At 29.5% G+C, this 12,294-nt stretch overlaps 1 protein-coding gene across 1 annotated transcript; it reads right to left on the bottom strand.

Annotated features, from left to right (window-relative positions):
• Window positions 1-523: 523 nt before the first annotated feature.
• LOC122609950 (myb-related protein 308) lies at window positions 524-2,068 on the bottom strand. Its single transcript, XM_043782912.1, has 2 exons — window positions 1,659-2,068; window positions 524-1,135 (listed from the first exon to the last, which is right to left on the bottom strand). The coding sequence occupies exons 1-2, from the start codon at window positions 1,919-1,921 to the stop codon at window positions 553-555; spliced, it is 846 nt and encodes a 281-aa protein (XP_043638847.1). The 5' UTR covers window positions 1,922-2,068; the 3' UTR covers window positions 524-552.
• Between the last annotated feature and the right edge of the window lie 10,226 nt (window positions 2,069-12,294).

Here is a 12,294-nt window from a genome sequence, read left to right as displayed (position 1 = left end):
GAGGGTATATACTTTCAATGTTCTTTTATTACATTATTTTTTTTATTAGCTTAGCATTATTGACATTTGAATTGAACATTTAGTATCTACTTATATCTTCAATTTTGAACTTAGAATCTTTTATGAATTACATGTATTAATATCTAATTTTAATAATGTTGTAAGTCTCGTGTACAATATTAAACACGGGTTTAAAATCTAGTTAATCCATACTATAAACTATACTTGGTGAAATCAATTTTAAAAATTTGAATATTTGTTTTTCAAAAGAAATATTGAATTTTGTGAAAAGAATTTATCAAAAATTGAATTTCTAATTCTTAATTTATCAAAAATCATTTTACATTCATCTATACAAATTGAAATAGAAAAAAATACGTACTTTTTACCTTTCTATTAATAACTAACTTCACTTTTATATAAATTATCATTGTACAAAGTAAAATAATCTAGAAATATATATGTCCCTTTTATAAGAAAAAGTATTACAAAATATATAGATTTGTAAAAAAAAAAAAAAAGATTTACCCAATTAAGAACTTGAAAATTATTTCATTTCATCTCCAAACTTCTATAGTCCAAAACACCATTTTTCAAACCCAAGAAATCATAAGCAGTGCTGTTACCACTTGTACCATTTAAACCAATACTTGTACAACTGCATTCTTTACTGTTTTGTACACCCAGACTGCAAGCAAAACATATAGTACTCCCTCCAGTCATATATGACGATACGCTGTCGTTTTTATGATGATGAAGGGGTGGGCCTATTTGCAACTCCAAATTTAAGTCCGGACATCTTTCTTGATTTTCCGGCGAGTGAATCTTGATTTTCCGGTGGTCGAGAGAATTGTGATGGATACTTATCTTGATATCGTTTTCTATTAGTTCTTCGGATTTGATAAGATTGTGAGGTGGGGTTGAAAAGGAGATGGTGGTGGTTTCCGGTGAAGAATTGGCGGCGGAGACAGTGGTTGTAGCGGTGGTGGTGGGAATGTTGGTGTTATCGGTTACCGGCCGGTGAGTTGCCGGATCAATTCCACGGTTTAAAAGCTTTCTTCTGATATGTGTATTCCAGTAATTTTTTATTTCGTTATCTGTCCTTCCCGGTAATCTTCCGGCAATTAAAGACCACCTATATTTATTTTCAAAAAGAAAACCCACTTTAGAAAATACATATTTTTCTATAAAATAAATATAAAATAATAGGAATCTGAAGAATTTTTGAAAAAAAGTTAAAAGAAAAATGATAATGGGTATTGTTATTATTAAATTTTTTTTATGTTTATTGAATTTAGTATAGAAAGAATAAACCATAGTCCATATAGATGAAATCTAATTTAAACAAGAGTAGCAAGTAAAACCCACATTAAAAATACAATTTCTTAAACATGGGTATTGTTCTGTTTTTATAAGAATTGTTCTGTTTGATTCAAAGAAAAGCCCACATTATAATACACATTTTGTGACATGGGTATTGTTCCTTTATTAAATAGAAACCATAATTAGAGGAAATCCTGAGAAGAAATATTAAAAAAACACCACATTGAAAACCAAAATTTGTGACATGTTTTTTTTTTTTTTGATTAATTAAAAAACCCCCAAGTTTTTGAATAAATTTTGAAAGAGAAAAGAAAAGGAAAGTAATTGTGACATACTTGTTGCCAAGGAGGCTATGGAGTTTGATAATAAGTTCATCTTCATCTTCAGTGAAGTTGCCACGTTTAAGATCAGGGCGGAGGTAATTAATCCAGCGGAGACGGCAGCTTTTACCGCAGCGGAGAAGACCGGCGGCTTTAGGCAGTGAGCGCCAGCAGCCTTCACCGTGAGCTCTGATGTAAGTTATAAGACGATCATCTTCTTCTTTAGTCCATGCCCCTTTGTTTGTATGTGCTTTTTCACAGCAAGGAGACCTTCCCATATCTATCTATATATTTTTGTGTCTATATATATATTCTTTTTTTTTGTTCAAGTTTTTAAGAGAGAAATAGAAAGAGATAAGCCGGCCGTTTTGAGCATATGATGTGGGATTTTATAAGCTTTTTGACTATATAGAGGGGAGTTGAGAGATGGATGGATAGAGAGAGATATATAGGTATATAAATAAATAAATTAATATATAATTGCTTCTAGATGCGAGTTGGTGAGACAGGTTTGAGGGAGTGGCTGGTGGGTTTATTATTATTATTTGTATGATGATATTTACCATATCGCATTTTAAAAATGAAATGAAATGAAACACTAGATATTTATTTCAAGTGAAGTGAACTGAAGTAGTGATTGTTGTACTCATCTAATACTCGTATATTTGAACTTTATTTATAATGTTTATTTCAAGATAATGGTGGAAGTGATTGTTTGGACTTTGGATAACGTATCTAGAAAAAAATTGTATTGGTTCAATGTCTATGGATATTTGATCTACCCCGTCTTTGATATAAATTTTTTGTTCTATAGAGAGATATAAGTGAATCTCTTTTTGTTAATGACTTCAAAGGATCGTTAATAAGTTTCTCATCTAAAAGAAAAGAAATGATATCACTGTATTTACTGTCAATGGTAAATTTATATTTTGAATTTATCATTTTCCATTGTGAAAGGTTACATATTGCTTTCTACCAAAGGTTTGCGGATCTAATCATTTTGTAAGCAAATAGGATGCACCGTTGAAGCGTATGGTGATAATATATATGATCGACAAAATACCTACGAAGAGTCAAGACTCAAGAGTGTATGTTAGATGATATTTAGAAACCTCTCAATATATATACTGAGATCAATATGAACTTTGAATGTCCAAAAGTCCTTGCCCGGAATAAACGAAGCCCATTTCCTAAAAAAAATAAAAAGGTTCATTTTGTTTTTGTTTTTTTAAAAAACAAACCTATCTATCTCTATTTATTTCTGAATTTAGATATACCAATTATGCTCTCAAGGTGGTTTTCAACCTCCATCTACTGCAAAAGGGGATAAACCCCCCCACCATTTGAGCTAATGCCAAGAGGGGAATCAAGTTTCACGATCAAATTACATACAATGTCAGTAATCAGTATGACCAAGTCCTCAATCAATTCATATGTCAAATTGGCCACTTACTCACTTAGGCCAAAATGTATTTTAGTACCTTTAACTTGGTTGATTAGGTGTTTTACTACTCTGACTTAATAAAAGTGTAGTAGGTCTTCCAATACCCTAACTCACTAATTGATCTTTTAAAGATATAACATCAATTACTAATCTATTTTATGTTGTTAATAATATACATTGGTATTTAAAAAAAAGAAAAACTTTGAAGTTCAAATTTGTAATTTTAAAAATAATTACGTTAGAAATGTTGACACTATGTTAACAAAAATATAATATTATAAATAACGTATTAAAATTAATAATATAGTTAAATGTAGAATATTAAGTTTATACATATATTAAATATCTTTAAAACTAGATATTTAAATCACAATTCGAAATAAATATAGAACATTTTATTGTATTTTATAGATTAATTTTTTATAACTTGATTAATCACATCAATTGACTAATTAATTCAATTTTATTTTATAAACAAATTAATAAAAATTTCAATAAGAAGATTATTATATATACATAAATTTGTACATATTTTATTGTAATGAAACTACCTGTTTATTAATAAGGTAATTATGTTTTTTTTTTAATTTTATTTTAATTTTAGGGTTTTAGTAATAATATACTTTTAAAGTCTATTTTGTATAATTTTAAAATATATTTTTTTCAAAGTCGGTACTTTAAAATTTATAATCGTGTTAAAGATAACGTATACTTTAGTGTTTTTAGTTACTTATGGTTTGTCAAATATTGTATATTTTAACATCATATATTAGTTAATTAATTCATATAAATTTTTAAAAGATTTATTAGTGAGTCTAGGGTAGTAGAAAACCTTGTTAACCAAGTCTAGGATACTATATTACACCTTTAATAATTCAGGGTAATAGAACGCCTAGTCAACCAAGTTGAGGGTACTAAACTGCATTTTAGCCACACTTACAATCTACATAGAGCACTATATTTGTCCTTTTTTTTAAGAAAGAGGATTTTCTCAAGTTATTTTCCCAACTTAACTCAAGTTGGGAAAATCTTAACCCTTGATTGAAAATCAAGGGACAAAATTCAAAAATGATCTTTAAATCTTGACCTTTAATTTTCATCCAAAGACTAAAATTATCTTAACATGACTAGTCATATTAGGATTTTTTAATTATATGTTTCTCAGTTTGTTATTATCATATCAACGACATATCATGTCATTATCTACTTCCAACCTAACACATAGGTTTCGAGTTTGCTAGTGCCATATTTTGTGGCTAGCTCATCGAATGAAGCAAAACGTATCCTTTTTTCTCTTTTAGATACTTTTATCAATGGTAAGCAACCATTAAAAAGAAAAAAACTCAACCTTTTAATTTTTTTTCTCTGTTTTGTAGAGATGTTGTGACGTTGTATGCCATAATAATCCATATCACTTGGCATTGTTTTGTATTTTCAATGGAAAATAATGACATGAGGAAATAGAAATGGTATGCACTCCTCTCCCAACGGAACATTTCTAAAATGTTACTTTAAGTATTTTTGTTTATTGTGACTACTAAGTATTTTTCACCACGGTAAAATCCATTTTATCCAAAAAGAGTATTTTTCGATTGATCAATGAAAATAGGGTGGTAGGAGTAATTCTATATTTATAAATATTTACAAACAAATAATTTTAACAAACATAACTTTCACCCATTTAATTTTATCTAATTTGGGAAAACATATGTCTCAAATTTACATTATAGAAAAGCACTGGTAATAATTTAATTTAACAGGTTATCGGCTTATTGAAAACTATGATCTCAACAAACTCACTTTTATGGCTTATATTGTATAAGCTTATATTACAAAGTAAGGTTGAACACGTAATAACTACAAAGTAACACTTCTTTTGTAACTTTAACCGTAAATATTTTTATTTGTATTATCCAATGCATAATGTAAAATATATGAATAGATTTAATTTTAGATGTATTTTTTATTGATATAGTTTTCATTAAGTATATACAAACAAAAATAGTTAAGGTCAAAATTTTAACATTTAAATTAGGATGGAAGGAGTAAGTTTATAAGCTTGAAAGAAACATTATCTATTTTGACACTCATTAAAATTTTCACAAATTAATAAGCTAGCCTGAAAACTCAGGTAATTCAAGTAAATCTTTTGGCCATACCAAAAATGCAAAATTGACCCACTAATACAAATCCTTATTTTTACTAACAATTTATATCGACATATTAACCAACATATCAAATATCAAACAATAACATCTTGAAGCCCCAATATGCTTAGTTAACATATTGGATGAGCATTTTATCATTAGACACATTTTTAGAATCTTGCAAGAACCTTTGAAAATTACGATAGTTATCTATATATATATATGTCGTCATGTTCTATAAAATAATACAAGGTATTGGATTTAAAAGACTAGGATGAGGTTCAAGTAGGTGTAAAGTGAGGTGTAGGTAATAAAGTATAAGAGGGTACAAAAGTGTGATCCTTTTGAACAACTTTTAGGTCAATAATTGTATAGAGTAATTAGCTAACCTTCCCAAATTCTTCAACTACATTTACATTAATTTACTACCAATATTTATTTATTTATGTTGTTGGAACTAACATGCCACAATATTGTGTCCGGTGAACTTGTTTTTTGGTCATGCACTTAATTAATTTATTCGTAAAACTTTATAAATGAAAAAAAGAAAAAACATACTTTGAAAGATAAAATTTGACATATCTTTTACTCGTATATGTTGCCCCGTATAACTAAATACTATATTTTCTGATTGAGATAAAATTGTTTAATTACATGGTTGATGAGGGACAATAAAATAAGAAAAAAAAAACATGATTTTTTTGACAGACCAATATGTTGTTAAACACTTAAATAATGATAATTAGTTATACACTATGTTAGTTTTATAGACTTTTAATGCGTCAAAATGATGTTTTAAAAGTGTTTTTACCGGAATATTTGTCTTTATTGTAAAAGTAAGTTTCATTTGTGGGAGAAGTATTGGTGTGCCTTTTTAGTATGTATGTGGATCGGAGATGGTTGTTGGTTTCTCATTAAAATTAAGATATATACGATATACAAGCACATAATATAATACTTACTGATATAGGTATAGGTGATTAGTGGGGAATGAGTTTCTAGAAGGATAGTAGAGTAGGAGAAGTTGGTTAAAAGATGGAAAGGGAAATAAAAGTGGAGTGTGGGTGTGGTTGTATGTGGGCTTTGGTTTACCTTCCACTTTTCTTTCCCCAAACCTTGTGGTGCACGTTTAAGCACAAGTAGTAGGGTTCACAATTTGAGATGTCGGTTCACAATTTTCTTGTTATTTTACCCCCAAACTTGCACATCACATGTCACCCACCACACTATATATATCACATGCACTTTCTTTCATTCTCACTTTATGCATCGTTACCCTTCTAAATTCAATCCATTTTTCTAAACATTAATTAGAAAATATAAAGTTTAAAAGGCGCAATATATATACACATGATCAATTAGGTCTAGAAAATGAAGATAACTAACATATCTAACTTATAATTCATGGGTTGATTGCTTGTTGAACCAACATTCTTCCCATAATAAACCCATAATTAGAACTTGTTGCAAAGTTTGGTAGCCTTGAAGAGCAAGTGGTTGGTTTCGTACTAAATGAAATCCTATAAACAAGAAACCAAACAATTAATATATTCAATAGAAAAAGGAAAGAAAGCTCATGTTAGTTGTTAAAGTAGGCTCTGCCTAATTCTCTTAAATAAGAAAATTACTCCTGATTTTGACTTGAGGGATCTTCTTCATTTCAAAACTGAAAAGCAGGAAGAAGGCCAGGTAAAACCTTTTTTTAACCATCGAATCCTTTTCAAAGACCAATTCGAGTTTATAAGTGAATGGTGTACGTGAGTACTACTATAGATGATGTACGTGTTTCTAAGTTCCAGTTTTAATAACAAAAGTTTTAATGAAAACACATGCACTTTTATAACTACCAATTAATCAATTATAAACTTACAATACGATGTAAGCTTACAGTAGTTAAATCAATGTAAAATGCACCGATCAATTTTATTAGTAATAGTAATAGTAATATATTCGTACAATAGAGATGGACATCTTTTCACATGATGGTGAAGTTTTATATATCACTCACTTGGAACATGATTCTTTGAGAATAATATATTATTTCATGTGGAGTGCCAGATCAAGTAATAATGCGCGTTAAATATATACCATATGGTCTAAGACTCTAATTAAGATTATATAAATTTGATAGATAAATTGAAACATATATTATAAAGAAGAAATATATTATCACACGGAAAAAGTTATAAGTGGTTTGATCAACTTAAAACATCCCTAAGTTGGATCAATGGTTGAAGCTTTTATCTTTGGAGACAGAAGTTAAGAACTTGATCCTCATGTACAGTAAGACTGAAGATCCTTTTCTACTTTTGGTATAATCCGGAATCAGTCTCTTTATCCTTGGTATGGATAAGGCTGTCTACATTTCAATCTTCTTCATACACCGTCGAAAACAATATTGAGATCCAAAACTCGTGAAAGACAGCCTTAGTAGTTACTTAGATCAACTTAATTAATTAATTAGTCCAAGGGTAGGAAGGAATTGAATATATATCGCACATTCTATATATATATATATATATATATATGCATGCATGGTTGTTTAAACAATCGAGCAAACTAAGCTATTATAAATAAGTTTTTATAATACGTACTAACACTGGACATTTACATATATTGATATATAATGCATTCGTTTTTCTTTGGAGTTCGATCACTGTATATTGCAAAATTAAATTAAGTTGGTAAACTTGTTGTAACTTCACGAACTTGCAAAGTCTATCGACCAAACATCATTTATTTTATATTATCCAACTCTTTTTATATATGGATATATTTCTCCATTTTTGAGAGACAGTGGTTCGATAAAAATCTCGATTTTATATAAATGCATGCATTGATATGTTAGTTGTATTAGCTAGTAATAAAAGAAAAGGTACTAGTTAATGTCAGCAACGACATCGGATCCAAGATCAAATACTATTAGGCGTAGAAACTTTAAGTACGTTGTATGTATAGTGGATTAACTAATTAAACAATACTTCAAATGCAATATATATTATATGAACCTGATGCATTTTCAAAAAAAATAATTTGAAGTTTTTTTAACGAAAATTTACACCGAGTAAACGAATTAAAAAGTCATAAGGTTTATAGACTACACTCTCGGTCACCAACCTATAGCCGTCCATACAATTGACTATATCATAATGTGTATATAGAGTATCTTCGTAGATTAATGATAGGTTCATCAAAAATGAAACTAACATTTAACAAACTAATCACAAAAAGTAAGTATGGTGAGAGCCAACTAAATAAGTAAGTTAGATATGATGACAAGGCTAGCTTGTGGGGGTCGTCTTTCCCTAATGCTTATCTTTCTTCTTCCATGTGAAAATCTTTTTATGTCAATAATTCCACTCATTATTTGATGCTTCTTCGATCTTAAGGGTGGTGCTTATAGAGCGCCTTGGCGAGAGTCTTGAAGCCGTGGGACGCTCAAACGCTATTGACATTGATCGTCCTACTTGCTGCGTCTTGCACAAGAAGTTCAAGGACGGAAGGGGGTGGGGACGGCTGAAGTTTTTTGTTTTATTTTATATATGTGTAGTATATATATATGTGTGTGTATTTGTGTGTATGAGATAAATCATAAAATAATTAATGATGTGTAAAGAAGTTCCAATAAACTTTTGTTTATAAACAGTGAGTGTCCTGAGGGGAGTCCTGAGTTATGTGATTTTGATGTCAGGGAAGAAGCTCCAAGAAGTTGACTCTTATAAGCACGGGCCTAATTAACCCATATACACATGTACATTCATTGGTGGGTGATGTATAATTCCAATTTCCCTCTTTAATTATTCTGTCACCTCTCAAAATCAAGTTTAATTTATACTCGTACCATAATTTAATACAATTTACATTATTTTTTTATATTAACGAAGGGGCATAAGCATAAGGTAAAGTGGACGACCACAAAAGATTCAATATTTCACGGGAACAATTTTTAATTATATACATACATATATGTAAAAATTATATTTGATATAGTATTTTCTTAATAATTAACTATTATCATTCTGATTTGATATTTAAGAGGTTATATGCAAGCATATTTTGGTATTTAGGTTCCCAAGTCGTATTCGTTGTTCTTTGTTTGGGGGTTCATTTTTCAAGCTCGTCCTAGACTTAATATCCTTATGGGCGATCCTGATACTAACCGACACCGTAGTGTTGTGGTATGACTTGGAATTGTATTTAAAATGATAACCCGGCCGAAATTGTAAGCCATTTGCCAAATCCAAATTAGATTCAAAGGGATAAGTAGATTGAGCTGGTAGAGGGTCATATGGATCGGCCGGCTCTATTTTACAATTCCGCTTGTAATTCATTATATTTCTTTGTTGTATAACAAGAGGAACGAAATGGTAATTTAAGTCGAATCGTAACTGGTATTGATTATTATGTACAATTACGCTGTAATTATGGGGGGTTCCCGTTTCTTTTTAGTATATATATCATATGAAAGGCGACTTGTTAGTCTTTTTATTTTGATGAAGAAACTAATTAATCTCATATCAAACAAGTAAGTAATCGACACTTTTGTCCATTAGGTCAAATATACTTGAGTTAACAATATGTCGCGTGCCGGAGTGGTTGAAAAAGAGATTACGAATTCATTTACGATACTCGGTGTATGGAAGAATTGAGTTCGATTCCATAACAAGGTATTGATGTTGCATGTAACAGGAAATTAGGGCCACTTGCATGCCTTAAACTTGTGATGAATTGTGCCATCCAGATAATGAAAAGAAATTATTTCTACATATATATGTTACATAAATGCATAATGTGCATTTATTAAGACACTTTTGACATGGTACTACAAACATTGATTTACGTTTTCCTTGTTTTTCACGGTTATGAAAATCAAACTTATGAAAATGTGTATTAGGATTTGATACTATTTTAGCCATCTACTATATATAAGCAATAAACACTATATAAAAATAACACATATTTAAGGAAAATTACACAATTTTCAATATTGAAAATTCCATATAACTTTCACCATATATCCCTTATCATTTAAAATAGTTATACCACATCTTTTTAAATCAATTATCTTTTAATCAATTACTTACATCACCCGGTATCACCACTATTATTAATATAGGAGAGTGATAAATCTACAACAAGTTTTTGTCATCTACAACAATAAACGCTTTATACAGTTGTACATTGTGCAGTATAATATGTACGTTTATTGTACATGGCAAAAATTTAATGTAGATATATCATTCCCCTTAATATATAGTCATATAGTGGCCTCCACTACCACCTTCAGTTGTTGTAACTATCATATTACCGTCTCATTGCACGGATCTTCTTCTAATTAAACGATTATCAATTAAATCTTCAAGTTTTGATTGATATGTTCTCTAACATAGCATAATAGAATTCTTATTACGATTAATAAGTAACTACTAACTACTGACTAGGATTGGGTGTTACTCGTAACTAGATCGAATAACATATATAGATATATATTTTAAATATAAAAGTTTTAGATCATGATGACTCCTCTGGTAAAGGATCATTCCTACGAAATGACAAATTTGTCACAATAGATAATACGAGTAGTAACTATTATTAATTACTATTTATTATGTAACAAGTTTGAAAAGTTATTACTTTTTGGTGGAGGGAGGGGAGGAATAAATATGACAAAAAGTTAAAAAGGAAGATTGTAGGTACCAAACACAAACTGCCAAACAAGGAAACACCGATTGCATGAGTTTAGGGAGGGTTAGGTAGATAATGAAGGGAGGTTGGAAGCTTCAATTATTAGCACATGCCAAGCAGTGGAAAACAACCTAATCAGTTTCCCTCCCTCCCTCATATTTCCTAAATCAATACAATCTTCTTTATATTAAAAATCTTTATCTTCATGCATCAAAAAATGTATATTCTTCTTACTTGCACCTGACCTCACATATTAACATTTTCGTATAAATTTCTTAAAAATGGTAGTTAATGTGTCAAGGCTTGTTAATTGTTCTTGACAACTTGAACCTTTTGCATCAAACAAATACTTTTCTTGATAGCTTCAACTTGATTAGATTTGTCATAAGAACTTCAACATTTGTCAAACACCCAGATCACGAAATGACTATTTCAACATGCAAGTAGAGCACATATCATATATGGGAAAAGTGAAGGTGAGACACTTAACTTAGGTGAAAAATCCCTCACATAATATATTTTAATATTTTTTCTATAATTAATAAATGATGCTCCTCATGAATTTTATGGAATAAAAAACAAGATGTGAGGGGTTTTTCATCCAACTTTAGTGTGAAACAACTCCACTTCACTTTTCCCATAATTCACATATATATATATATATATATATAAGTATTTTACCCACACAATACACAACAGTTAGAAAAAATTGTTTAATGCACAATAAAAAAGGTTTTCCGTGAAGAAAATATATACATAAACAAAAGTTCCCAATAACTATCTAATGCATTAGTAAGTTATTTTATAGGTTTATTATGTAAAAATTAATATGTTATAGTCCGTGGTCAATTTTCAAATCACTATTATTTTGAACTAAATTACATTACATTCTATCATTTATGCTTATATAAATAAAAAGAGACTAGCACGTTACCCGCGTAATGCGGCGGTAGTCGTGGCGGCGACGATGTGGTGGTAGATGCGACTATTTGTGGTAGATGAGATGTCGATTGATGTAGATTATTAATGGGGATATTTTAAAAAATAAATGATTGATAGTATAACTTAATCATTAATGTTAAGGGGTAGTGTAAGTATAAATATTTTAGTGCTAAGTAAAAATATTACATATTTTAAGGGTGGTAGATGAAAATATTACATGGAAGGACATTTTAGACATTTTCCCCATGTAACTTTCAACGGGGGGTATTTTCTTTAATAAGTAGTATAAATGTATCTCTAATTTATACGTCAACGACATCATCAATTACTAAATAAATAATCAAATTAAAGATATTAAAATAATTTTTTTTTTTGAAAAGCAAAATAGTATATTAATTATAAAGACGGCTAACAAGTCACTGGATAACCAAAA

Source organism: Erigeron canadensis, chromosome 8 (genome assembly GCF_010389155.1).
Source record: "Erigeron canadensis isolate Cc75 chromosome 8, C_canadensis_v1, whole genome shotgun sequence".
Taxonomy (NCBI): Eukaryota; Viridiplantae; Streptophyta; class Magnoliopsida; order Asterales; family Asteraceae; genus Erigeron; species Erigeron canadensis.
This window is presented reverse-complemented; position numbering and strand designations above follow the sequence as displayed.

Excerpts from the sequence above, each read along its gene's own strand:
- LOC122609950 (XM_043782912.1), bottom strand. The coding sequence starts at position 1,921 with ATGGGAAGGTCTCCTTGCTGTGAAAAAGCACATACAAACAAAGGGGCA. Across the intron at positions 1,136-1,658 it reads CATAGCCTCCTTGGCAACAA|GTGGTCTTTAATTGCCGGAA; the intron begins GTATGTCACAAT and ends AAATAAATATAG.